A 27,223-nucleotide genomic window follows, 5' to 3' on the forward strand; every position below is an offset into this window, starting at 1 on the left:
TACTTTCAATATTTCAGTGATCACAATGGGCATTGTAAAATTTTTTAAAATATTTTTAAAAAATTTTTAATGACAATTTGATTAGGCCTAATACGCTAAAGATAACTTTTAAATACCGATTTCATAAGGAACACTACGCCCGATCACGTTTTTTTTTCTATTTTTATTCCTTTTCACGTGTTGTGAACTATTTTTGTGATATACCCGAATTAATATTTTCACAAATCCTAGGGATATAATTTAAGCCAGGAAAACACAAAATGCTCCTATACTCTAAATTTTAAACTCACTACATTATATTTCTGCTTGATGGCGCCTACGCCCTACCTTACCAGTTTACCCTTACTTTACAATCCTTCCCAGAGCCGACTGCTGATTCAAAGCTTATAGTTCTTATAAAAAGACCCATATATCACACAATGATCAGAAATCATCACTATCATTGATCTATGACGAATGAAATGCATCAGTCTGTCATTTTTGAAGGCTTTTTTCTTCCGTCCCGGCCACCCAGAATGCATCACTGACTGTCGGAGCCTAATGTCGAATTCAATTTGAGTCAAGTTGTTTTTATACGCACAGAGAGTAAATATTTACTACCTTTGAAATATGTGCACAAATGAAGAGATAGTTGTGTTCCGCAAGATTTGGTATCGTATTTTTTTTGAAAGCAAAATTAAAGAATCAAATTGATGGTTTGATTTTTTTAATAATTTAGAAGGATTAAATGTTATCTTTGCGTGTACATGCACACAAACACGTAAGATAAAGTAGAGCAATCTTAATACTTTATTAAATAGTAATCACATCGTTGAAGACACTTAGTTTGCTTGCGTAGTTCATTTTAAATGCATCAAAAATCTTCATCTAGAATGTCATAAGCTTCGACATCATCGTCATCCATTAAGGTGTCTAAGAACGAGGCCTCATCTTCTTCCATCTCGTCTGGCTGTGCATCATTTCCGTCCAGTCCTTCCATAGTTTCTGATGTATTCTTTTGACTTTTTTGTAGTTCAACTAAACTCCTTGTCAGCACAATACGAATCTTCTCGCATGTCCCTTGTTCCAACCAACCCTCGTACTCTGTGCATACTCGTTCCTAAAAAAACCCCGAGAATTATGTTTGAGACCCGAGAGAAATACTCACACAAAACTAAACCGTGAAGGTACATTGTGGGTAGATTCTTTCAATGGGCCATAGTGGTTTGGGTCGGAACACTGAACTTCTTCTAAAATAGTTGGTAAAGTGAGGTTGGTAAAGATACCCTGACTTGCGTTATTTTCAAATGAATTACCATCGATATTTCTCGAAATCAACTGACTTAGATACGTTTCTGAATCAACATTGTGTCTCATTTGTACAGGAAAATTACTCAAGCTTAATGATCCAGTGTGAGTGTGAGTGATATCTGGTGTCCGAGGGCTTTCCGCTGGACGAAAAATGGGCGGTAGTGTAGTCATTTAGTCCCGGTATGCCAATAGGCTATACGACTAATATCATTATGTTACGGACTGGGTTCAAAGAGAAAATATTTCGTGCGCGTAACATGACGACAGTACCTGCTAATATTTTGGTGTTCACTGCATAATGAATAATATTAAGAACTGAATTATACGCCAGTGCGAGTGTGCCTTAATTAAATGCTACTTGTTTGTTGGCTGTCTATTTAGCATTATCGAAAGAACACTTTCAATAGAAAGAGCTCCACCTTGCCCCTACAGTTGTTTCTGGGTAGTATTCTACATACAAAGATGTACTTTCTCCGTAAAATGGAGGTTTAATATATATAACAAATTTCTCGTACACACCCGCCCATCGTTCTCAGAAATCATTTTCTGTACTTCGGCGCAACGTATGTCACATAATTGATAGATGATTTGCCGGGCAGTTGGTGCCCTATCGGGATAAAAAGCATAGGGTAAAATTTCCTGTTCGTCTGTGTTATCCACCGAGACATCCATGTAACTTTCCTCCGCGACAGAGACCAGAGAGCCCGCGTCGGGTTTCTGAGAACTGGTTCCAGGACCCTCGGTACTAGTGGTGTTTGTTACTCCCAGTGGTATGACTGGTTGAGGGGCATTTCTCTGAAAACGCGTCGTTGATGTGAATTCTTTGTCCTGTCGAGACTTGGGAGGTAGTCGCATGCCGCGTAACGCTTTATTGTTACGCAATCTGAAGTCTAGTTTTTGATAGCTAATTATAAAAGATAAAAAAACAAAGTGAGAAAGTAGTAGGAACTAATGGGTTAACAAAGTGTTAGGTCTTCAGTATATGTTGTTGTCCTGTGCAAGGGTGAGACCACTGGGGCATGTGGGTGGAAAACATGGGAGGGGGTGTATGTGGGAAGGGGGATACCTGAAAGGAGGGTAGTTGGGAGAGTCTCCTGCCCATTTACATTACAAATTTATGAATGACAAAAAATTCAGTTGCAGCATTACAAGGCATTCTAGAATTTGGCACAGCAATACTACCAAACACTCTCCAAAGAAAAGGTAGTATTTGTCCTTAATTGACTATAATTAGAGATGTTATATTGCTATTATTGTTAACACACTTGAAGTAAGTGACCTTTTTTTTGCTAATCATTAGCATGCTTACTGAAAATTTTTTTGTTAAGTTAAATGAAAGAATGAGAGAAATGATTTTGAAAAAAAAAATTGTTCTTAATGGTAAAATGGTATTTACATTTTAGCTGCAGGATTTTTCCTTGGATCATAGCCGAACTTGGTCCAAAATGTCCGCCATGGCCCACCAATCCAATAATAGGCAACAGAGGGCAATAAAAGCCTTACTCTCCTTGCCTTTTCACCAAGATGATATATTATAGCTCGTCTCGACCAGACTGGTCTGATGTTAAACAAACGCTGAATGATATCCAAGCCATCATTATGAAATCGTTTAAGTTCTTCAAGTACATCTTCGTTTGGTTGGCTGGGTACAACTGGGGTTTTAAAATGACAGGATATGACATAGCTTGGCCGAGGTTTCCGAAATGTTTTGCCAAGACGCCTGCAAGAGAAATTGAGGTGAACAGTACTATAAACCTCTACAGTTTGGCAATCTTATTTTTGTTGAGTCATTAAAATGCATTAGCTTTCAAGTGCCACCAGTGAGCATTCCAAATCATGACGAAAACCTAACTTCATTATCAATTCTAATCCCTATAGATACTTACTGTTCATTAGGTTGCACATTTCTGTCTTTAGACACACTGGTTGTTCGATACTGATAGTCAAACAGATGATCAACCCTGCAGAAAGCAGGTGGTGGAAGATGTAATGGTGTCTCTATGTCTAAGATCTCGCTCCCATGCAACCCATCCAGTAAGTCTGGCATCTGTGGAACAACATATTGGAAGTCTGCTAGACCTTTAAACCTAATAAAATTTCCATATAAATATATGACAATAGCCAAGGTGTAGATCAACAAGTCACACAATAGGTATATGAACTGATTTATGGTCTCTGGACCTGTGAAATGAATTACAGACTTAAAATAGAATATAAATAAAATATAAATAATAGCATATAAATATACATAAAAAAGCAAGCATACTTCACAACAGTATCAATCACTCCTAATACTTCACATTCATACTGAATATTTTCTGTCCCATTTTTTTTCTGTTTCCTTCGTTTAACTTTCATTAATAAGTCAGTGACAGGGAACCGATCACCAAAATTCTGACGACAGTATGGATCATTAGGACGAAAGTGCATTGCAACACGTCTCAATGGATCTTTAATTGTGGCATTTACTTGCTCCTCACCACCAAGTGTTTTCAGAGCTTTTGAGATGTCTTGGATGTATCCAGGGTACTCAATGCAAACAAGACGTTTCATTTGAGATGTGAATTTAAGTGGTAATCTTTCATCTTTTTGTGGTGAGGTGTCATCCATTTTATCTAGATCTGCATTATACTCAAAACTACCAAAATAATGTTGCTTACAAATTTTTGGGGTTAAAATTGCTCTAGTACATTCACACTGAGCTATATAATATTTATGCTCTTGAGCACTTCCTCCAGGAATATAGTTCAGTAGTTCATTCTCATTTCAAATTTCATTCTTTCTCCCACTTGTTCCCATCTTGTTCCTTTCTTCAAAAATGTGTTTCCATGTCAAGGATATTTTGAGTCAAAATTTTTGACTAAAATACGCAAAAAAAAAGTTCAACTGTTCAAACGAGAGATTTTCCAGGACATGGACAAAGTAATTATAATTTTAAATGTTTAACGGTACGATAAAATCTACTGAGAAATATCAAACGAAATCTGCAAGACTGCAACTACAAAGGTTAGTGAACAATGTGTAACAATGATAACATGAATGTGTTTTAAAATTGAAATTTTGGAAACACAATAGACAAATCAAAGAGCAAAGATGGCTGACCAAGTGGCGCTGAAATTTAAAATTTTAGCAAAATGCAGTCGTTCTAAAGCTCGAGTCTCTGTGTTATCCTTACCACATTACAATGTCGATGCACCAGTGTTTATGCCTGTTGGTACTCAAGGTACGCTAAAAGGAATGACATCTTTTCAAATGGAGACACTAGACTGTCATATCATCCTTGGAAATACGTATCACTTGGGCATGAGGCCTGTAAGTTGTTATTCAATTATAGTATAATTTATCTTAACTTGCTGATTGGATCTGGGCTTGGGCTTCGAAATTATAAAAATAGGTTACAGGTTTTAACTTTTAAGGTGCAGGGAAAATGGGCCTATTAAATGGGATCATTGGGAGTTTGGGACGTACTTCAAAATAGAAGTCTTAACAAGTGGCCTCACTGCCCGAATGTCACTGCACGAAGCATTATACGTTTTAACCTTGTACTGTCATACACGTATTACAAGTTCTGTGTAAGTGAGATTTTTAGTGCAAAAAGGTGCAAAAAGAGAAGGTGCAAAAAGAGAAGTGGATAAGTAAAAGAACACAAAGGTTGCACCAAAATTACCATAAATTGCCATAAATTTCAGTTATTAAGGAGTTGTCAGTGTTTGATTAACAAAGATTTTATTAATAAAGTCTCAACCAATGATACTTTGTCAGTCAATTTTATTTTAATTAGGAAACTATGCCTAACTATATAGGTATGATTGCATCTCATGCTGTACTTGTTTATTTTAGGGAATAGATGTATTAGAAAAAGTTGGAGGTCTTCATAACTTCATGAACTGGAAAAGAGCTATGTTAACTGTATGGTCATTTGAGGACTAAAATGTCATGATTTAAATGTTTAGGCAAGCAACTAATTGTATCTCTACTGTTTCTCACTCTGTAGGACAGTGGTGGCTTTCAAATGGTTTCACTGTTAAAACTGTCTGAAGTCAGTGAGGTCAGTCATTCTCAAATTTATATCAATCATATTTAGGCAGTATCTATTAAATTATTTAACAATAAATTGCTAATTAACCGCTAATTAACTTGTTAATTATAGTACAGAATAATTTTTACAAATTACACTTATTAATAATATAAAAGTGAAAAAAACTTTTGAGGCAAAGATTAAAATTCACACATGATTAAATTATTCCCAAATAGTATAAGAAAAGCTATTTCCTGCAGGAGGGTGTTAAGTTCCAGTCACCTCATGATGGATCAGAGATGTTACTCAGCCCTGAAAAGTCAATGGAGATCCAAAATACAATTGGCGCAGACATTATGATGCAACTTGATGATGTCATAAGCAGCCTCACAACAGGTCAGAGGGTTGAAGAAGCCATGTACAGGTCAATACGATGGCTAGATAGATGTATCAAAGCACACAAGAGACCCTCGGAACAAAATCTTTTTCCTATTATCCAGGGTGGACTGGACCCTAAGCTTAGAGAAGTATGTTGCAAAGGTAGATGGACTTTATTATTTATTTACAATGCTGCATTTTTCTTCAAATACAAGAACTACTACTTCCAGTTTATGTCAAATGAAAAAATATATGCTCAATAATTAGGTGTCATAAAATGCATTCATTCATTCATTTATACCATATATTTTATCAAACCCAAAACTTGATAGCTTACTAAATGCAGGTACCTTTATTCAAATAGAAATGGTAAAACGAGATTGTCCTGGTTATGCAATTGGTGGTCTGAGTGGTGGTGAAGAGAAAGAACAGTTCTGGAAAATTGTTTCATTATGTACAGATTATCTTCCAAAAGATAAACCAAGATACTGTATGGGAGTTGGGTAGGTAGAAGTGTTCTGCTAGTAACTTTTAATGCATGTTGGTTATATGCTGTGAACATTAATTCCCAGCAAATTCACCCAATGAACAAGTGTGTTACGAGCTTGTTTATGATGGTAACCTCCAAAAATAATGAACAGCTTTTCGAGTAATTGCTTTCCGACAGTGGGGGGGGGAGTATATTTCCCCAAGAGGGAGGTGTTTCTCCTAAACGGGAAGGATTAGTCTATTTTTTCGTTAAGCCTATTTTTCCCTGGATGGAATTTGGGATAGCGGTGCAAATACTTTGTTTGCCAGCTCGTATACATGTATTTCAACCACTATTATTATTATTATTATTAATATAATCTTAAATTTAATCCTAAACCTAAAAACCCTATATAAACCGCTATTAGTATAACCGTAAAGGATTCGATTAAGTTAAACTTGTGGATTCTGGACATGGAATTATTCCCGGTACGCTTCGAAGTAAAGCAGAGTTCCGTACAAATGGACGTTTCTATGACGGTTCCCGGAAATTAATTTTCGTATTTCTTATCTTATTCTAGATACACGATAGACTTGATAGTATGTGTCGCTTTGGGTGCAGACATGTTTGATTGCGTTTATCCCACTAGAACTGCTGTAAGTATCTTTAAGGCTGAGCTAGCTGCCTTTCATGATTCCTTACATGTTCGCCTTTTTAGCACGAATGACACATCAGTTTAAATGAGTTTATCCCCACTCGAAATGTGTTTATATCTGTCTTCTACTACCTCCTAGTTCACATGCAATGAACTGGCAAGTCCGACTGCCGTCCTTGGTGCAAGAAATTCCATCGACGCCATCATTATTTTCTAATATTTTTCTAATGGTCCACATTACCGCTTTATTTGTGAAATACTATTGGGGGGGGGGAGGTTATACATATGTACATTTCGGCTCAAATGTCCCACACTTTCTTCAAAGGTTGTAAATTCACAACAAAACGCCCCAACTTGAGCTCTCCTTCAGGCTCCACGGTAGTTTCCTAGTTCCAGTGTGGGGCCAAACTTTTATACCTAGAGGCTAGAGCGGCTTTTACCTAAAGTTTCCCGCAAATTTCTTAGCTATCACCTAATAAATTATCTTCTCCAAAGCAGGGTACCCAGTGCCTCTTATACTGATACTTATTTTGAAGTTTATAATTATAATTTGGGGGTGATCTTAAATATGAATGCCTAATTTTTTTAACCATGCTATGTCATTTTTAGCGTTAACAATTAAATAAAATACTTCTAATGTTATCATTTGTAGCGTTTTGGCACAGCTCTTACAGCAAGAGGTCAATTGACATTAAGAAACAAAAAATATGCGAGCGACTTTACTCCGATAGAAAGTGATTGCCTGTGTTCAACCTGTCGGAAACACTCGAGAGCTTACGTACACTCGTTGTTCAGTCGCGAAGCAGTCGGATGTCATCTCATTACCGTACACAATATATATTACCAGGTAAGGATGGTAATTTGAAATAAACTGTAATGGAATTTAAGTGGTTTAAATATCTTTCATTCTGTGACTGGGTTTGATGTTTGCAATGTATGCAGTTGCCTGATTATTTTTTTAATTTACTTGTGAGAAAAACGAAACATATTCAATTTTATAAATGGGCAGTAGATTACACTGTTGGGAGCAATAATTTATTTACAATATTGTCTTTACTTTACTATACTGAGGATGAAAGGGAAAGCTGGTTGCTTCTTTGTTGCAGTTTCCCCTAAAAAGTAGGACATTTCCCCTGCTTAAACCTCGTAACTAAGCCGTTGAGTGGTAATTGGCCCTTAGCCACAGTGTTTACACGTTTCAGAAATCCAGCCAGTGTTTGATTACTTTGTTCTTCCTGAACTAACACGAATAACGGAGCCTTTGTTCTTCTTTATCTAGATGAGACTGATGAAAGAAATGCGTGCAAGCATTATGAACAACACATTTCCAGACTTTGTTAATATACGTTTTAATCTTTTACACCCAGATAAAAACTTTCCATCTTGGGCGGTCAATGCGCTCGCTTCGGTTGGGATAACTCTTGATTGACTTAGCTTTTATTAAAATTGATAATTTTAGTCCAGAGTGGTTCGGGCCGATAGAAATGGTTTCGGTTTAAAACGATTGGTTTATTTATTGTATTTTATCATTGGTATGATGCTCAAAAATGAGCAACTGCGGTCCGTTTCAGACGTCGAACTTTTCATGTGCCGAATCGAATGCAAATGAACTTAAACAAAGGCCTGGACAAAGGCTTCAGCTTAACATTAAGTAATTAAGGTTCGTCAGATGAAAACTTCGACCGTCTGAAACAGGCCTGCTTCAGACCACGGTATAGGTTTGATCTAGGTTATACCAATAGACCTTATGCATAATGACGTTCAAGCCGTCACGCCTGCAGGGAATTCTCAAATCTGGTTTTAATAGTCACGGTGAAAAAATCAAACTTCAAAATTTCCGCCGTGACTACAAAGACCAGAATTCCCTGTAGGTGTCACAGCTTGTTACATCTATTGCATTTCTTTACCAATGAAATACCTTATCGTTTAACTATATGTCTAATCAACAACCAATCTACTCTGGAATTCTACATCGTGTGTGAAACACGCTGGGCCTTTATAGCAGGGGTTTGGGTGCTGGTGATCCGTGGGTTACCCGGCCCGCAAGGTGGGCTGCCTCGCCTACTGGCTGCCCGCAATGATGAAACCGCTGAAGATCCAAGACAATCGCGATCGCGGTCTCTGAATTCTCTCTCTCAAGCGTCTGCCGTCTTCTCGTAATTTTTTTGTTATTTTACACGGTAATAGAATCCTTAATATATTTCACTATTTTTATCCATCCGTCAGTATTTCATGACTTCTTAACATCTTAAATCTTTATTACGCTGTTTTTTTATATTTTGGCGTTACATTTCGCGTTACTAAAGGGAATTTATAAAAATATTTAGCTCAAAAGACACTTTCAAAATGGCTGCAGACCACGAAGATGGTGATGTTTCGGAGCTTTTAGACTACGAAGAAGATGAAGCTGAGGCCCCAAATGCAGGGAATATTACAATTAAAGACGCGAAAAAAGACGTTAAGGGAGCCTATGTCAGTATACACAGTTCTGGTTTTAGAGATTTCCTCTTGAAACCCGAGCTACTTCGTGCCATTCTCGATTGTGGTTTTGAGCATCCTAGCGAAGGTACATAGAAAATTTGTATTTTCTTAACACGTCTACCTAGTTTTAAGTAATATTTGCCTTGTGGTTCCATTACATATTGTCAGTTTAACGTCCTTATTAGGGGATAACGAGCATAACCTGCTAACGCGATCTTTTAACAAAGGAAATTATTAATTGCGTGTAAGGTCTTGTGGGAAAACTTGACCGAGTGACCGACTTTCAGTTCATGCCTTCATGGGCCTGAATTTTTCAGGTTCCCCTGTGAAAATAGTCTAAAATGCTGAATATTTTCACTAACCAACTTTAAATTCCAGTCACTCGGGCGTTGGAATAAGCTAAACATTAGGCTGGTCAACACTCAACAGTAGTTGCTGTGTATTCTATATTTAGGATGGCATAGAGCAATTTATGAAATTTACTTTCAGGTTTTTTTTGCAATGTTTTTGCTTTGCCACTTTACCTGCACAGATTGTATTGTCTGTATATATTTTTAGATAGGCCCATTTAGTAGATTTGTTTTATTTTGTCTTCTAGTCCAACATGAATGCATCCCTCAAGCCATTCTTGGCATGGATATTGTTTGTCAAGCGAAAAGTGGTATGGGAAAAACAGCTGTATTTGTCCTTGCTACTTTGCAACAGATCGAACCAGTTGATGGCCAAGTCAGTGTTATTGTGCTGTGTCATACGCGTGAGCTGGCCTTTCAAATCTGCAAAGAATATGAAAGGTTGGTCATCATTATATTTGGGCTTATAAGTTTGCTTAATTTTAAATACCCAATTCCTTGTATACCTATCAATTATATCTATAAATTTATTCTTAGATACAAAATGCCGTTGCAATTAAATGTTCACTCTTTGCAGCTGGCTTGCTACTTGCTACAAAGCATTGAACTAGCATTGTGCTGGATATAGGTTTAATTTCTGCCAGAAAGCTAATAGAATTCGCTTCCAGTCAGGTCTTAATTGACTGCTTGATTATCTATCAACCAAAGACCCTCAAATCGTGAAATAATTTATAAAAACACCTCTTTTCTAATGTTTCATTACTGTTTTTACATCAAGGTTCTCCAAATACATGAATAACATCAAAGTTGGAGTCTTCTTTGGTGGTATTAACATCAAGAAAGATCAGCAGACACTCAAGGCTAACTGTCCTCATATTGTCGTTGGTACGCCTGGTCGGATCCTTGCCTTAGCTCGAGAAAAATCACTCAACATGAAACACATCAAGCATTTCATTCTTGACGAATGTGACAAGATGCTTGAACAACTTGGTAAGTAAATAAATTAGGAATTTCTATCTTATTGTAATTACATTCTAACAAACCCCAACTGGTTCAATCTGTTGCGAGACTTGAATGACATACAGTACTGGTATGAATTTCTGCTGCAACAGCTCCCAACAGTGTATGTGATCAAGTTTTTTACTTCAGCCTCTGTAGAATGTTGCCTGTAGCAATTTCATCAGAATTTGTCTTAGACAATCTAGCTTTGACTTGGTCTTCCAACATAGGATTCCATTACAACTCTGTCCAACTAAACAAAATTTAATCTACCTGTTCTTAAAGATTAACTTTATCCTTCAGACATGCGTCGAGATGTTCAAGAGATCTTCCGAACAACACCACACGAGAAGCAAGTGATGATGTTCAGTGCCACACTTGCTAAAGATATCCGACCAATCTGCAAGAAGTTTATGCAAGATGTAATTATGTCACTTCTAAGTTATCTCATTCCTGTTTACTAGAAATCATCTCATTGGCTACCAAGCTTGCCAAAGAAATCCTGTTGATTTGTGGTGGTGTTATTGGAGTTATGTCTAGTTGTAGCTGGAGGGTTTGGTGTATTGGTAGTTGTGATAGCGAACCATTCATTGTGTATTGCTTCGGATAATGAAATACATGTGGGATTGTTGGAGGTTGATATTGGTGTTGTTTGGTTAATCATTTTGGTTGGTTTGGTCATGGTAGCATTTGGTTGCTTGTCACTAAGGGTTGACATGGTAAATTTGAAAGTTTGGGTTAGGCAATTTGGTTGAATGTCTACAATGGTGTGGTGCAATTGGTTGTTTGTTCCTCAACAATGCAAGTGGTTTCTCCATGGTTTTTCAACCTCATTGAGGAATGCCACAGTATTCTGGCAAGAAGAAGCTTGGAAGAGCAACATGTAAACTTCCCTACTGCTACATTTCCGGTGCTGGTGTGTGTCAACAGAAGCTTAGTCTTGCTGATGAGAATTGCCATGGTTTCTGAGAAGAAAGTGCCACAACTGAGAGTGCCACAGTTTCTTCGTCTGCATGAAAGCCTTCATTGGAATCATGTGGAGTATTGTTACAATGTTTTGAAAAGTACTGAAACAATCTTGACAAACATCTGCTATCCCAAATTTTCTTATTTGCAATTACCTGGCCCTAAATTTTTTTGTTGTGGATGTATTTGACAGCTTTGCACTCATATTTTTTTGAAGTAACCCATTTGCAAGATAGCAATATTTTCAATGACAAATTTCAGACATTTGAACCTTTGCATTTTTCATGCACTTATTTGTTGAGATTTCTTATCAATTTCAGTAACTTTCAAGTCAGATAATCAATCAGTTTTTAAATGTAAATCATGGTTATTTTTGCTTATCCTAACCAGCCCCTGTATATTCAAAGCTTCATTTATTAACTATCATTTTGAAGGCAGGGTTAACCACCAACCCTAGTTTACCCTCATGTTTCAATATAGAGTGATCTTTGTTTCTTATGCAGTACAAAATGAAAGTTTATTGTACTGACTGTTTCTAAAGTTATATTCTATTAGCTTTTACTGAAATGTTTTATTATTCCAGCCAATGGAAGTATATGTTGATGACGAGACGAAACTGACCCTTCATGGTCTACAGCAATACTATGTGAAACTGCGTGACAATGAAAAGAATCGTAAACTGTTCGATCTTCTGGATCTTCTCGAATTTAACCAGGTTAATATTTTTTGTGGTTTTAGTTATCCTCCGCTATTCTCTAGAGAGTAGAGACACGATTTAGTTGCGCAGCTCGATGCAACACTGGCACTTATAAGAACAAGGAATTGTACTTAACCTTTATTTTGCCTTCCTATGAATGTTATAGGTGATAATTTTTGTGAAGAGCTTGGTTAGATGTATGGCTTTAGCGCAATTGTTGGTTGAACAGAACTTTCCTGCAATTGCCATTCACAGAGGAATGCCACAAGAAGAAAGGTACTGCTGCGAAATGAAACAATTACCCTGTTATAAAGCGAATCGATTATGACCGATTATAAAATGTGTTTTATACTGTTCCCCAGATTGTCCAGGTACCAACAGTTTAAAGATTTTCAGAAGCGCATTTTGGTGGCGACTAATCTGTTTGGTCGAGGCATGGATATCGAACGTGTAAATATCGTTTTCAACTATGACATGCCTGAAGACTCCGACACGTACTTACACAGGGTGAGTACTGAGTAATGCATATTGATATTGCTGATTGATGACAAATGGCAACATTAATATTAGAGTAATCAGTATCATCAGTACCGGTCCAGTTACCATTATTCATTATTTCGTGCCTCTTTCGCCAACTAAATGTTACGACATGTATAGCGAAAGCTTCGCTATTTAGCCACCCATAATACATTGGCAGTCTAGTGGTCATGTGGACCTGGTTCACTGTGAGGAACCTGTCTTCAACACTCATCCCATACCTATTTAGTTGACCACTCCCAACGGAAGCCTTTCAGTGGCTTTGACTACGTGACAAGCACAAATTTTTTTTGCTGGGAACCCGAGTTTTTTTACCACATAACTTACGATTTGTTGCTCAGGTCGCTCGTGCTGGAAGATTTGGAACCAAGGGTCTTGCAATTACATTCGTCTCAGATGAAACTGATGCTAAAGTTTTGAACGATGTTCAGGATAGATTTGAAGTGAACATCGGCGAGTTGCCACAAGAAATCGATATTACATCCTACTGTAAGTATCACAAAATTGCTTTGTTTATTTTCTTAATTCTTACAAAGTCGTAATGGAATTGTTCTCTTTTTCAACTGTAGTGGAACAAGCACGATGATACATTTATCTCGACAACACATGCACTATTAGAAGTCAAACCATTAAATTTTTATTCATTATAAATATAAAGAACTAGTGTTCAGGGCAGAGCTGCGTATCCTCGCGCAGTAACTTAATATCAACACTTTTAGTTTTTATTCTGGAAGTACTTCCATTTAGTCTTTGGTGTAAAAATAAAGACGGTCCGATACTTCATGTCTTTATGTTTGTTTGTGTTCTCTATTTATAAGCAAGGCACTTGCGTTAGAAATTGATAACTCAATTTCATCTGTGTCCAGGCCACCAAAAATTGGTGCTGGAATAACCAATTTCAGCCCTGTCGTGCCAATAATAACAATGTGGTGTTGATATAGAGTGAAATATGACCCAACTCCGATCGAAAAAGTGTTTAAACTACCTAATTTTGATATAAATATACCCATCGATACTTTAGTGATTTTATTATCCATGATATACCTATGTAGTTAACTGTATATCAGAATGATAGTACAGTTTTCAGTCGTTTAGGGGGGCGAGTAAGACATTCTGCACAATATGTTGGTTAAAATGATTTATGCACTGAAGATTTTCATAGTTACATATAAGATCAACTTATGTAACTTGTACTGGTTCAAACAAAGTATTTTACAGAATAATCGCCTTTGGCTTTTATGTTATATTGTTATTTCAGTGTGTGTGGTAAGCATGTCACAGTATGTCTTCAGTGTTAGGATTCACAGAGATCGCATGTGAACTGACAAAATTCTTTCATAATGTCTTCGTAATCAGGCTGGCAGTATCCTTCCTTTTTATATACATCACACAATCGGCGATTTTTGTCTTTGCAATTCGGGTTTCCACGATCCATTGGGTGGATACGATATAGTTCTTGGATGTCTTTGATGTCATCGGAATCCAGAGAGATGTCTTTGCCATTGTATTTGTGGTGGAGTTTGTACATCACGGAGGTTTTTCTTTTGGAATGTCGCAAGCCTAAGGCATGTCCGATTTCGTGGACTGCAGCGGATAGCAGATTGATGCCGTGTCTTGATTTATCTGTGAACCTGTCAAATATTAGAAAATATTACTGTCACTGACTTTGTTTAATCAGTTGTTTGTAGTCTGTGAATACCCACGCTTTATTTGAAAGTAACTGTGCTTGTTAAATCTAACTAGCTGTGTAACTAAGTAACTGTGCTTGTTAAATCTAACTAGCTGTGTAACTAAGTAACTGCTTGTTAATTCCCTTTTGTCGAAGAACCTTTGTCATTGAAAACGTCAGAAATACTTTTGTAAACTTTTTATACGAGGATCAAGAACAGTTAATCCCATATTTATCTAGATTGAAAATTTCGTATAGTTACCTTTCATCATCATCGAAATGGATCTTTCCACTTTCTGGAGCAAAAACATGGGCAATAAGTGGACCTGCGCCATCAAATGCCTGACTGTCACCATGAGCCCCCTTCACAAACCTGATCGTGAAATCCGCTTTAGCATTATACCTCTCGAATTCAAACTTCAACTGTGGTGCAGCTTTATGCCAAATCTCAAACGCCTTTCCCAGAATATTTTCCTGAGTGCTGCGTGGTAGATCTCTTGTGTATTTCAAAATAGAAAAGGTGAATTCATTCTTCGACCAGGGCATCTCATGAGCGTATCTTTTCTGGCGAGTTGTTGATTCTGCATCACTCCGTTCTTTTACGTCACTCATCAGTTCACCGTTATTTGGTAAGAACATTCCATTAGCAAGAGCAAACAAGACCCAAAATGCGAATATTTTCATTTTTTCTGACGATCCGTGGTACTGGAGCAGTTAATTCGAATGTTCACAAACTCAATGACCTTGCTAATTAGAAGTTAGTTAATTAGTGTGAAATTGATTGTGATGGTTGTGCTAATTAACTAATTCTTCGTCTCGAGCACGGGACTGCTTTCTGACTGACCAATGTTCTTCGGGTTCACTTAGAAAAATGAAACCGTTATTTTTAAATTTTAATGAAGATAAAGATAGTGCAGTGAATAAAGTTTCATCGTTCTATAATTTCCCAAATAAAATGTAGTTCTGGAATGGTTGCGGGGAGGGATTAATGACGTCATACATTCAGCGCAGCCTCCAGAGAAAATTTTAACATGCACTGCGGAGACGGGGGGGGGGGTGGCTCGGTGAGCTTTTGCCCCCACATTTTTTGGTAGCCAAAATAATTGAAATGAAACCATAGGCAGCCCTCTCAAAGGGTACGCCATATAATCTTTTATACATCTGAATAGTTTTTTCAGCTTTTTATTTAAATCATTAGGAACTAAACTAAAACATTAAGAATTTACCAAAACCGGTAGTAAATTTAAGGAGCTTGGAAAAATGACCTGTGCAGTTTTACTCTTGTATACCGAATTCGTAGCTCACTGGTTTCTCTCCGCAGGCAGAGCGAAAGAAATTTAGCTCGTTGATAATTCCTTCATTAAAAATTGGTTGGGAATCTTCTTTGTCTTCCGCAGTGAAAAACTTGTTGGCAAACTTCTGCGCACTTGAAGAACCATCACTAAGATTATCATCAACCCATGATCTGTAAACATGCGTTTTCGGAACTTGATCGTTAATTTGTTTTGCAACCCAAGGCCATAACATGTCACAGGGTAGGATGCCGATGCTGAGATATTTAGGCTTGTTTTGAGCAAGTTTCATTTCATAGGCTACGTACGTTGCGGCTGCTGGACCCGTTATGATGCTCTTCGTGCTTTTCAGCTTCCATTTAGAAACAAAATAACTGGCGTAACTTGTAAAGCTTGCAGATCTTCCCCGATAAAATAACGCAAAATCAGGGGGGTGCTTGCCTTGCATATTTTTAGCGGCTGAGTCGAAAGCCTTCACCGCATCAAAGACGTAAGCCGCGTCTTGCACCATGTATCCGCCATATTGTTCTGGAGCTAGAGTATTATTAATAATTCTCTGAAAAAACTTCGTTTCGAGCACAGCCTGGCGTACTTTAACACTAAAGGGGTCTTCGAACAACGATTGTGCAAATGTCAATTCGTTGGGATTGTTTTCATCGCGTTCGTCAAAACCTGGGACATAGTGACGTAGACGAGAGAGACGACTGTCATCGATATCTAACAATGGAAGTAACAAATATGATTACTATTCAGTCCAATACAACTTTAAGTAATGTAATGCAATCTTTGATGAATCTGCTAACTAACACAAATACATTGCATGGTGAGGTTAAAACGTTTGCAGAAATTCACTCTTACTGTGAAACGCTGGCCGTGCGGCATCAGAAATCTCCCACAAATCTCCTCTCTGAGAGCCCATCCGGCCCATAGCGCCATCAACGTTTTCTTTTAGTTGTTTGCGCTGCAAATGATGCAACTCGTAACAGGAAATATTGGTCAGTGACACAACCATTGTCAGGAATAGAATTACTTCTGTTGACATCATCATAAATCAGTTGGACAACTAAAGTGTTTGAAAGATTACAACTTCAGACGTGTTGCATGTATCTTCAAATAATTCTCAATTGAAAATGTTTTCATTAGCTTCATTAACTTCTCAATGATCTCATCTTTTGTCTGGGATGCAAATGCAATGGGTAAACGTTATTTTTCACTATAGGTGGAATTTCTGAATTGAACAAAATTTTCCCTATTGATATTCTTTTCAATTTGTTATCGGTCATATGAATCAACTTCGTCCGAATTCTCACAATTGAGAAGAAAGTAGAGCCCTACGTCTTTAGGCCAATTTTAGATGTCGAATGTAGTGAAGCCATAAATATTGGGATTATAATCTTTATTTACCCATTATCGTCTCACTATCTAGAATAATTATCATCGATGGACTTTATGCAATCGAGTCCTTTTAGGAAATGACCAAAATTAAAAATAACAATTGATGCGGTGTGCGTGTGAAAACTGAAGAAAGTCAGCAGTAATGTTTCTGAGCAGCATGATCAGCATCTTACATGTGCACTGGCGAAAAACATCCGGCCCTGATCGTCGCTTACCTACATACTGAGCAAGCGGTAACTTACGTATATCCTTTGTTTCTGTTTGTCCTTCTGTGCTATTCTGCTTCTGTTTTCCTTCTCACCTTCTGCACTGTTAAATTCTCCAGAGGCCGTTTTTATGATCGTCTTATTTATATCCTCTATAGTCAAATTTAGAGCGCAAATGACAAATCGGTTCTGAAGTCGGTTCGACAAAAAGGTTTTCGTTCGACAGAAAAGATAATTAGTTCTGGTTGAGGTACTCGAGGACAAAAGAAACTATCAGGTCCAATGCTGTTCTGAGGATAATTTTCCGGACTGGGGAAACATATCTCACTGGAAATTAGCATCTCACTTAGCGCTTTGGTGATTTTTTGTTTTGTACCAGAGAGATGAGTGCAGGTTCCAGCGCGAACTTTGGCTTTTTTAAGGTTTGTTTCATATGTTATAACCACTAACCTATGTCTAGTATAGGCCATTAGTCACAACCGTCATGGCTAGTTGCGGCGCTAGAGGGGGAACAAATGCACCCTCGTTATTTTCTGCCCCCCATGAAAATTGCGACACTAGTCACAGGTGGGACATGTCGTGAAGCAACAGAGAAGTCGGATGATCCAGAGACTGCAGGCTTTCCAGTGATATCAAAGCGGATTAATAAGGAACTGCATGAATGAATTGAAGGCAGATCCTTTGCCCCATCCATCCCTGAGTTTCCCTACTCGTAAAAGGCAAGAGGGGAAGCTGACCCTGCTACGCTTCCTTAATTCCGGTGTCCGTTGACCTAATACAAAAAATATTCAGCCAACATCGAAGAGATGTTCTCTATTGTAAGAGCAATTTATGACGTCCCTGCTTATAGCAGCCAGATGTGTTATCATGATTTTCGTGCATCAGGTAGAACATTATCTTTTTTACGATATCTTCTGGCTCGTGTCTATGAAATAAGATACACAAATATGGGCACTTAGGAATAATTGAGGAAAAACAAGCTTCGTTTTGTCAATCAAGATATTCCCTGAAACCTAACGTGGGATTTGGAAAGAGTAGCTTTTGTTCACGGCGAGGTTCAATTTGATATCAAACAAAGATCATTTTTCACTTTTGTCGGGCTTACAGCTACTCAGTTTGCTTTGAGTGGTTCCTGCCACTTTATAGTAGCGACAAGGTATGTCGAGAGTGTGTTGAGACAAATAACGGACTTGAGGGGTTTCGGTAGGACTTACACAGGTCTATCAATTGGCCAGAAATATAAAACTCTCTAAGTCTCTTGTATGCGTCAATATAGGCTTGTTCTTTCACGAAAATCTGCCCCTGCCATGGGTTTAGGTTAGACAACTGGGGGAACCAAGAAAGCACGGTTACACAGCTACGTTTTAAAATCGAGAGAATCTATGTTTTATGCAAATAATTCATTTTAATTCAAATACCTTTCGTGTGAACAAACTTCCAGCAAATGGCTGTAATAAACTTTGACCAAATTGCTATCATTATCACTAAGGATACTATGTCATTAAAATGTTCATAATAAAGATTTTTCTGTGGAAATTACTCAAAGAAATCTAATTTTAGTCGAAAACATTTTGAGAGACAAGCAATCAAATTTAGTTTTTCACAAAATTATCTGGAACCTGCTGTGTTTCTGCCAAATTTTGGTAGTCATTTTTTAGCAGCCTGCATGACAAAATCTTACTGCATGGGATTTATTGAAAGTTTCCTTCAGATATTCTAATAGTAGAAGTATCTTTTAGGGTAACACCATCATGTCATGTCATTGACCATAGATGTGTGATATGAAAGAAGAAACCATCATCATTTAAGAAATTTAATGGCATTGTCTCCTAAAATGTGGGAAATTATTTAGGTAATCCTAACAGCGCTAGCTTGATTCTACTAAAATGTCTTCAAAATGATTATGCTTCCACAGTCATCGCCGCTTTCTCTTAGTTCGCCTTCCTCATTGAAACCAACCGTTCATAAATTTCATCTCGACTCTATATAAGCAAATTCAATACCGTATAGTATTATATATTTGCATGAGGGCGACAGGTGTTTGGTTAAAAGATAAGATGAGATTTAAAACACATCATCGCATAACAAAAATAAATTACAATGTGTTATATAATTTGTTGGTCTAAATACCGGTCGCTCAAAGACACGACTGATCAGGAATTAAGTCGGTTTCTATAATTTCGTTCAGTGCAAAATATCGCACGATCGATTTTTTATGATTGTCATTTAGTTTCTTTTGAAATGTGTTCATTTGCGCTCATCTTATTCTAATTATAATTCTAATGGGATTAGTTCCGTTTAATTGTCTGTATTTCAACGGAAAGCAATCGCAAAAATCGATCAGGCGACACTCTGCACTGAATGGAAAGATGGAAATCAGCCTTTAAACTAAAGAAAAACCAGAAAAGAAGATCAAGAGATCTTCGTTTTACATCTGTCAAGTTTAGGTTGGCATAGTGGTGGTATAAAATGATAAAATCATTCAATTTACCTCTGGCTCTGTATCTTTTTTCTGTTCTACCTTTAGTTCCGGGCTGGGCAATATTGTTAAGGGATTTTCTGGTCAATATACTGACAATGGTTCACTCTACTGGATATATATATCATTAATATATAAGTGCAAAGCCGTGACGACGGAGGGTGAAGGTGCACTACTTTCCTGCTAAGAAAGCACGGATAGAAAACTTAAGACTATGAGGTTTGACTTCTGTTTGGAAAGATATTGCAGTTGCATGCATGCACAGATGCATGGTGATGAGTTTTTTAGCCATAAATGCCATGTTTGTCCCATGCAACACATGCAACATTGGATCTATCACATGCAACGAGCTTCGCAATCAATAAAGGATACAATTCATCAGCATCGGCGTCTGCAAATGCCCCGAGCTAAGAAAGTTAACATTTAATTTGTTATTAACAATTCTCTACTACCTCCCTCTATCCAGCCCAGGCAAGCCGGCAAGTCTGGATTAACCCAAACAGCAAAAGCCACTTCGCGTTGAGATTGAACAATCGTTCAATTATTAACGATAAGATTTACCTGCCGTAACTCTCCGTGGCACGAGCGGCCGTCCGTTCCTCAGGACTAAATATAATTATACAAGAAATTGATATCATTATTTTATTTCCGTTATCCGTACTATAAACTGGCCGCCTGCATGGCGTTGAGTTCTTGTCGTGGATTGAAACGTTCATAACAAAACAATCCCCATGCATGCAGTCAAATCAGTAGATAGGAGATTAAGAAGTGAGCAGTCTGTGACCTCATCTCTTTGCGTTTGATTCGCTATCTAGCTTGGTATCAACTATCCCTGAATTGACAAAGTATGCGATTATTGCATTGTTGCGTATATATAACCCCGACAGGGTGACTGGAAAGCCTGGAAATTGATCCGCGGTGCATGTTTTAGCTGCGCGAAAATGCCAAATATAAAAACACTGGACTCACTCAGTACACAATATATATAAAAAATACCTACACCTGAGGTTGTTTTTGCATCAAACTGAAAACCAGCCGATGTCAAAGAGGTAAAAAACAGCAGCAATAAACCTGTTTTAAGGAAAAACGAGGCCATCTTTGTGTCAGGTTCGGAATTCACAATCCGTGCAACTTGTAATGACTTACAACGATAAAAAGATGATCAAATACCGTCTTGCTAAAATAGTCCTTCGGATCGTACGTCAACATTTCCGGAAATAAGTAACGATTGGTTGAACCAAACTTGCGTTCGAAGTGAATGCTTCCTGTGATTGTGAAAATACTGGTAAACACGTTAAGTCTTGATCTGCAAGTCAAGGACACTTTTAATTTCTCATGTTAATATCTAAATCTTTGTTTGATATTTTTGTATATATTGCCACACAACACTTCCAAAATCAATGTACCTACACTGCCTACACATACCAATGAAACCATGGATAGTTAAAAGACGATTAAAAGTGATTTTAATCATTTTATTATTCATGATAAAACGTAACCAATAATAAAACGTGCGCAATGAAACTCGGCATCCAGCCAATAATTATGAAAAACATAATTATGACATTACAACCACTGAATCACAACCACTGATCACGTTTTCGTAGAAGCTTGCGCATGCGCGGCTACGTAGCAACTGCGCAGCTAAAAACTTTTGAGCCCGCAGCAGTCCACTGATATCGCCAGCAGTAGCAGACTACATTCCATACGTCAGAAGTGAATTGAATAAAAAAAAAATGGATCGTGTGAACAGACCTGACAGTATTGAACATTGTTAGGCTTTTTGTTGATTTCAGGGCAGTCTTTTAATTGCAAATTACTTTTTGCATTAGTGAAGGCGTCGTAGACAACGGTTTCATGCAGGGTTTGAATATTCATATATTCTGTTCTGCCCGTCGAATTTCTTTTGTACGCATACGTGTTGTCGTCCCGGGTTTTATGTAAGAAAGTGTGAGGACTGAGGAATTAATGTCATAGATTGCACAGGCGATTATCCAAGCCAAACTAAACGTTATTCATTTCATCATAGTCTGTTTTGTGAAAATGGCCATGCAGCAATATACTACCCTTTATATTGAAAAAAATGAGCAGGCAAGCAAGAATCGTTTCCAGACTGCTGGAAATTTTTATTCTGGGCTTGATATAATTTCCGAACAGTAAACACAATGGTTTCAGTAGCTAACAGAAGTAGATGGATGTAATCACTTTAATAACATGTGACATTTTAATTCAACAATATAAATTTACAAATATTTAGTAGAAAATTATTTATCACAGGTCAATGTATTATACTTATAGAGATGAGTCATAGAGTTTATAAAATGTGTTCAGTTCTCCAAGAAAAACCCTGGCTAAGTATATGATAGTTTAGACAGTTTTTCTGTCAGACATTGCACGAACAATTGAACCAATTCCACCAACTGCTACAGCCTAAATAAGATAAACATGTGAACTGCAATTAAACTAAAATCCTGCTAATCCTAATCACCTTAAATCTTAATCATCTCTAATACTAATCCCAATCTGTGATATTTTTAATAATGTCTTCTCAAAATACATACTAGCAACTCATAAACTGGCAATATGCTTGAACTAATTATCTATCCTACGACAAGTCAAATTTGAAGTGCAAATTAACTGATTAATACTAATCAGGGAGAACAAATATACAAAAACAGTTCTGATCCATTAGATATCAAATAATGATTTTTCTCAAATCTTCAATGTTACCTTGTCATGCCAAGCTAACAAAATAGCACTTGCATTGTCTGATGACTTTTCAAAACCTTTATAAATGTATTTCATTAAAACATCCACTTCTGTTTTATCTAGGACTTTAATCCCAGCCTCGATTTCGCTTGCTTTAAAAGCCTGTAATACTCTCATAACCAAATTGAATGCTTTGTCCTGCAATGAAAGGTTATAAGCATAAAACATTTAACTGAAGACATTTATTGCTATAACTTTACTTGCAGTAAAAAGATTATTCACAACAAACCTTTGTGGATTGATTCTTTGATGCTAAAGGTGGATTGCGAAGAACTGCCTTAAGGGCCTCTTTGTTGTTTTTTCTTTAAAATATATTAAGGCTACAATACCATATAGGCTACATTACACTTACTGGGGTTAACTTCCCACCCCTTGAACAAATATGAGTTCATGGTATTATTGGTAAATATACTCTCATATATTCAGACATTTTTAAACAGTTTTAAATATCTTCAAGGACGAAAATCTTAATGATTGCTTATTTCCTCTAGACGATCTATTTTTTGAATGGACTGATTTATAATTTTCGTGTTTGTATAATAATATTTAATATGAAGGATACTGTAAGATGAGGTTGTTCACTTCGCTTTCATTTGGCCCACTTTCCGCCGCATCTTCGCCCTGATCGTCTTGAAACTGATTCTCGTCTAACTCGTCAACGTCAACTTTCCTGAACTGCGTAGATAAAGATGCTTTAGCCATTTTTATGCAAGAAATTTGAAGTAAAATACAAAGTAAAACACAACAATCCACCCTTGACAAGTACTTCCTCTACCCTTTGCACGCTCGCCCCAGGACCAGGAGTTTGCAAGATTCCCCCCCCTGCTAGGAAGATTATAAAAGGCACGCGTATTCCTATTGTAAACATTGTGAACTAACTTTATTTACTCCATTATTTGCTATAAAAGAAACAGTTATAAAAATAATTTCCCTTTAGAAAAAAATTTCTACAAGACACTTTTACATCAATTCCCAAATGTTTTGCGACTGATGCGAAATAGCAGGGGGGGGGAGACAACCTTAATCCTACAGAGAGGAAGTTCTGAGTTGTCATTATAAAAGGGAAATCTGACGGAAGAGAGAAGATCCGAAGACCATTTATAGAAATTGATATGATCAAGACAATTTTCAGGTGAAAAACTCTATTGTCATTCTTTTTGAGTCTTAGAAGAGTTGGAAAACTACTGAATAAAGAAGCCAGTGTTTATATAATTGGCGTCCCTTTGATTTCTTCATAATAATATTCTGTAATTATTAATGCATGATATTAACTTAATGAGACCTACCAAAACGGAACAAGGATATTTTGTTTAAGGAGTTTTCGACTCCAAAAATAGGGTTTCTGCCGAAATGACAAATAAGTATTTACGAGAAGAGATATAAAAACCAATTTGTACATTGCGAGTGGAAACTACGTACTATTACGTTCGTGCAGCTGTAGAGAAAATCAACTGAGGAATGTTAATTGACATTTGATCGATTGGTCAAACCACGGTCCACGAGACTACAAACTTTTGTAGTTTAACTACTCTGTAGAGAAAATATGGCAGCTACACTACTACAACTTGACATCGAAAAGTAGCCTCTTTGAAATTAATTTCATTTTTATACAATTACATGACGTAACACTTTGCGCATTAAATTTATGCCATCATGACTTCAAGAAAAATGGAAAAGCCCCGAAATTTTATTATATTTCTGAGAGTCAGTCTGTCTAAAGAAAAGTATGCAGTCGAGGTATCTGCTGACATCACAGTATTTGAGTTGAAAGACAGAGCTGAAGAGAAAACTGGCATCCCACGGCAAGTATACGTATTTTCATGCACTAGTTCCCACATACATCGTTGATAGCTATTGATATTGTCGGTGGTTACTGACTAATAAATATAGTCAAATTTGTACCAGTCTTTTCACGTTCACAACTTATTTAAACCAAGGCTTCATGATATTGACTACCTTCATTTCTCTGCAGACAGATTCAAAGGCTACGATATATTGACGAGTGCGACATGGAGGATTATGCTAAATTATCTTTTTATCATATCACACCAAATGCTGTAGTGAAAATGTGTTTTTGGCCGGAATGGAGACCTCTGCTTAGAGCTGCATGCAAAGGAGACCTTCAAGGTAAGGCTCACCAAGACAGTGGAATATTGATACGAATTCATTGATAATTAAAGCCCTGGGTAAACTAATTGCGTATGCAAAAGAGAATCCATTTCGCAATCTTTCTCATTTTATTCAGGGCGGAATTTGAAATATCACGTTAGTACGTGTTTTTACACGATCACATACACCAGGGTACGAATCGTATACGACAAATCGCATATAGTGTAAATGGGCCTTAACTGATGTACCATTCACAAACTAGGCAACGTATCTGAAGATATTTTGTTATTTTTTAGCCGTGCTTAACTGTGGTATAAGCTCACGGAAGTTATCTGAAGCAGCACCACCTGTCACGTACCGAATTGAACCCAGTACAAAAGACAAAGGTTCAGTAGCTCTGTTTATTGCCTCCCATCGAGGACACAATCAAATAGTTCAAGCTCTGATGAACGAAAACGTGCGCGCATTTGAACCTCAACCTTCAGACAGGACACCTCTGTTGATGGCGGCTAAGAATTCCAGAGTTGAAACGGTTGACTTGCTTTTAGGTACGTAGGCCATCTCTGTTGCTGTTGAGGTTAAAAAAGGCCTGTTTACATGGAGCGAGTTATCCCGGCTAGGCGAGGTGACAATTGCATATAATGCAAGACTAATCAGTTTAATAAGTCTTTGATGTTAGCGCTTTTTACCTCGCCTAGCCGGGATAACTCGCTCCATGTAAACAGGCCCTAACCTGTAAACTACAAAAGTACTCAAATAGGACTTTTTTTGTGAAACGAATTTGTAATGGGGGTTACCAGGAGGGGGGACTCTATATAAGGGGACGTTGATGATATATCTTCTTTGTTTAGTACACCCCACCATAACTGGTGCCACTGTCTACAGTAAACTGGCCACCTCCTATGCAACCCCTTCAGAAATCTCTTACCACAAAACTTTATTAAGCGTTCCTTTATCACAGGGCGAACACGTTGTGTTGCTCGCTCGAACCAATACGATACCGTTCGAGAAAGGACCTTACAATCGTTGGTCGCCTTACTGGAGAAGAAAGGAGCGTGTAAGAAACTCTGGTTTACCATGAACCAAGCTAAGTTGAACAAAGTAAAGAGAGAAAGTCATCCTAGTTATCGTTTGCTGAGACAACATCAAATGCACGACTCAAGAACACCTGTCTGGATGAAAGGTGGGTGTTGAGGTGTAGGAAGCACATTTTAGCTCGAGGGCATTAACTTTAATTTTAGGGCATTTGCCTGACGAAAAGGGCATTTAAAGTTGCATCGTATTCAGTATATACTATTAAAATAATTTGGATAAATAATTTAGTCCTGCTATGCCAATACTTTGGTGTTGACAATGAAAAAAATAATATCTGCATAGCAAGACTAAGGTTTTCACCACTACTAGCGGCAGTTTTCGCGCAAAGCGACATTTGGGACTGATTAAACGGGCGCTTTTTCTCGGCTAAATGCGAAATATTTCGCCTGTTTTTTTTGAATTGTGACCACTTGAATTAATCAGTACGTTCTGCTTGATCGCTCAGAGTTCGAAAAAAGACGACAAAATATTTCGCGGCAATTCGCTTTAAAATATCGCCCGTGGCCGTGGAATCAGAGCTTTTTACTTTCGTTCAGACTTCAGAGATCCAAATGCAACCAATTCAACAAATTATTGGTTCCGGCTCATTCACACAATTTTGAGCCACGAAAAAAGAGAATTTCAGTTATAACAGTCTATTCAGTCTATTTCACTATAGCAAGATTAAATCAAAGGTCTCAATGAGACGACTCACGGATGCACGAATAGCCGATTAATTGGCTAGTAGATAACCAGATAAACAAGTTTTTAATACTAAGCGCGCAAAGCAGGTTGGTCGAGTTAATGGCACTAAAGAATGCCAGACCGTTAGCAATGACTACGGAGTATCCGGAGTCAAAATCGGAACGATGCATTTATTTTTACTATATTATAATATATTATATTATTACGTTATTACACTATTATTATACTACCATTATACTATATATATTGCAAGTATATATAATGTTAGTTGCTGAAATGACATTACTGGGAAACCTGTTAAAGGTAGGTAATATAAAAATGTGAAGAAAAAAATTCATAAAAGTACTGAGTTACTGCTCGTCTTAAACCGAAGTCTGCAACTGCACAACCTCGTTCCCAGGGCCTTTATTGAAAACGCGGAGGGGGGGAGAAGAGAAAAAGGCCCTGGCACCGGCTGATTCTAAAACCACGAATCGTGGTTTTAAATCGATAATTAAATATTCCAAGATGGCCGACCCTTCGAAGTGTTTACACCACTTACACGTGCTGCAGCGACTTCATAATGCTTTAAATATGGGAGGTTTCCCATCGTTTGTCTTAAAGCCGTTACAGATTAAATGTTTTGAGCACATACTAAACGGATTTGACGTCGTTGCTGTTTTACCAACTGGCTTTGGCAAATCTC

At 37.4% G+C, this 27,223-nt stretch overlaps 7 protein-coding genes across 7 annotated transcripts; 3 read left to right on the plus strand and 4 right to left on the minus strand.

Annotated features, from left to right (window-relative positions):
- Positions 1 to 107: 107 nt before the first annotated feature.
- On the minus strand, positions 108 to 4,137 carry LOC114530374 (general transcription factor 3C polypeptide 5-like). Its single transcript, XM_028551994.1, has 5 exons — positions 3,557 to 4,137; positions 3,177 to 3,377; positions 2,687 to 3,010; positions 1,810 to 2,194; positions 108 to 1,099 (listed from the first exon to the last, which is right to left on the minus strand). The coding sequence occupies exons 1-5, from the start codon at positions 3,898 to 3,900 to the stop codon at positions 854 to 856; spliced, it is 1,500 nt and encodes a 499-aa protein (XP_028407795.1). The 5' UTR covers positions 3,901 to 4,137; the 3' UTR covers positions 108 to 853.
- A 227-nt stretch (positions 4,138 to 4,364) lies between these two features.
- LOC114530376 (queuine tRNA-ribosyltransferase catalytic subunit 1-like) lies at positions 4,365 to 8,818 on the plus strand. The gene is made up of 8 exons (XM_028551997.1): positions 4,365 to 4,602; positions 5,131 to 5,199; positions 5,285 to 5,338; positions 5,569 to 5,848; positions 6,051 to 6,189; positions 6,736 to 6,811; positions 7,463 to 7,657; positions 8,090 to 8,818. The coding sequence occupies exons 1-8, from the start codon at positions 4,384 to 4,386 to the stop codon at positions 8,237 to 8,239; spliced, it is 1,182 nt and encodes a 393-aa protein (XP_028407798.1). The 5' UTR covers positions 4,365 to 4,383; the 3' UTR covers positions 8,240 to 8,818.
- A 74-nt stretch (positions 8,819 to 8,892) lies between these two features.
- Positions 8,893 to 13,860, plus strand: LOC114530375 (spliceosome RNA helicase DDX39B). Its single transcript, XM_028551996.1, has 10 exons — positions 8,893 to 8,990; positions 9,138 to 9,376; positions 9,890 to 10,082; positions 10,420 to 10,631; positions 10,944 to 11,062; positions 12,190 to 12,321; positions 12,470 to 12,579; positions 12,666 to 12,810; positions 13,182 to 13,329; positions 13,410 to 13,860. Exons 2-10 carry the CDS (start codon positions 9,157 to 9,159, stop codon positions 13,424 to 13,426), a joined length of 1,296 nt encoding a protein of 431 aa, XP_028407797.1. The 5' UTR covers positions 8,893 to 8,990; positions 9,138 to 9,156; the 3' UTR covers positions 13,427 to 13,860.
- Positions 13,861 to 13,977: 117 nt separating this feature from the next.
- On the minus strand, positions 13,978 to 15,193 carry LOC114530204 (matrilysin-like). Its single transcript, XM_028551782.1, has 2 exons — positions 14,772 to 15,193; positions 13,978 to 14,471 (listed from the first exon to the last, which is right to left on the minus strand). Exons 1-2 carry the CDS (start codon positions 15,191 to 15,193, stop codon positions 14,135 to 14,137), a joined length of 759 nt encoding a protein of 252 aa, XP_028407583.1. The 3' UTR covers positions 13,978 to 14,134.
- Positions 15,194 to 15,324: 131 nt separating this feature from the next.
- Positions 15,325 to 21,978, minus strand: LOC114530377. Its single transcript, XM_028551998.1, has 8 exons — positions 20,882 to 21,978; positions 20,443 to 20,487; positions 20,254 to 20,288; positions 19,894 to 19,936; positions 18,821 to 19,384; positions 17,439 to 18,327; positions 16,660 to 16,864; positions 15,325 to 16,518 (listed from the first exon to the last, which is right to left on the minus strand). Exons 7-8 carry the CDS (start codon positions 16,847 to 16,849, stop codon positions 15,785 to 15,787), a joined length of 924 nt encoding a protein of 307 aa, XP_028407799.1. The 5' UTR covers positions 16,850 to 16,864; positions 17,439 to 18,327; positions 18,821 to 19,384; positions 19,894 to 19,936; positions 20,254 to 20,288; positions 20,443 to 20,487; positions 20,882 to 21,978; the 3' UTR covers positions 15,325 to 15,784.
- A 91-nt stretch (positions 21,979 to 22,069) lies between these two features.
- On the minus strand, positions 22,070 to 23,440 carry LOC114530379 (actin-related protein 2/3 complex subunit 5-A-like). Its single transcript, XM_028552000.1, has 4 exons — positions 23,213 to 23,440; positions 22,880 to 22,952; positions 22,612 to 22,788; positions 22,070 to 22,311 (listed from the first exon to the last, which is right to left on the minus strand). Exons 1-4 carry the CDS (start codon positions 23,350 to 23,352, stop codon positions 22,249 to 22,251), a joined length of 453 nt encoding a protein of 150 aa, XP_028407801.1. The 5' UTR covers positions 23,353 to 23,440; the 3' UTR covers positions 22,070 to 22,248.
- Positions 23,441 to 23,527: 87 nt separating this feature from the next.
- LOC114530378 (ankyrin repeat domain-containing protein 60-like) lies at positions 23,528 to 26,648 on the plus strand. Its single transcript, XM_028551999.1, has 4 exons — positions 23,528 to 24,452; positions 24,623 to 24,777; positions 25,056 to 25,307; positions 25,721 to 26,648. Exons 1-4 carry the CDS (start codon positions 24,304 to 24,306, stop codon positions 25,951 to 25,953), a joined length of 789 nt encoding a protein of 262 aa, XP_028407800.1. The 5' UTR covers positions 23,528 to 24,303; the 3' UTR covers positions 25,954 to 26,648.
- Positions 26,649 to 27,223: the final 575 nt, after the last annotated feature.

Source organism: Dendronephthya gigantea, unplaced genomic scaffold, assembly GCF_004324835.1.
Source record: "Dendronephthya gigantea isolate DGI-Jeju-01 unplaced genomic scaffold, DenGig_1.0 000061F, whole genome shotgun sequence".
Lineage (NCBI taxonomy): Eukaryota > Metazoa > Cnidaria > Anthozoa > Malacalcyonacea > Nephtheidae > Dendronephthya > Dendronephthya gigantea.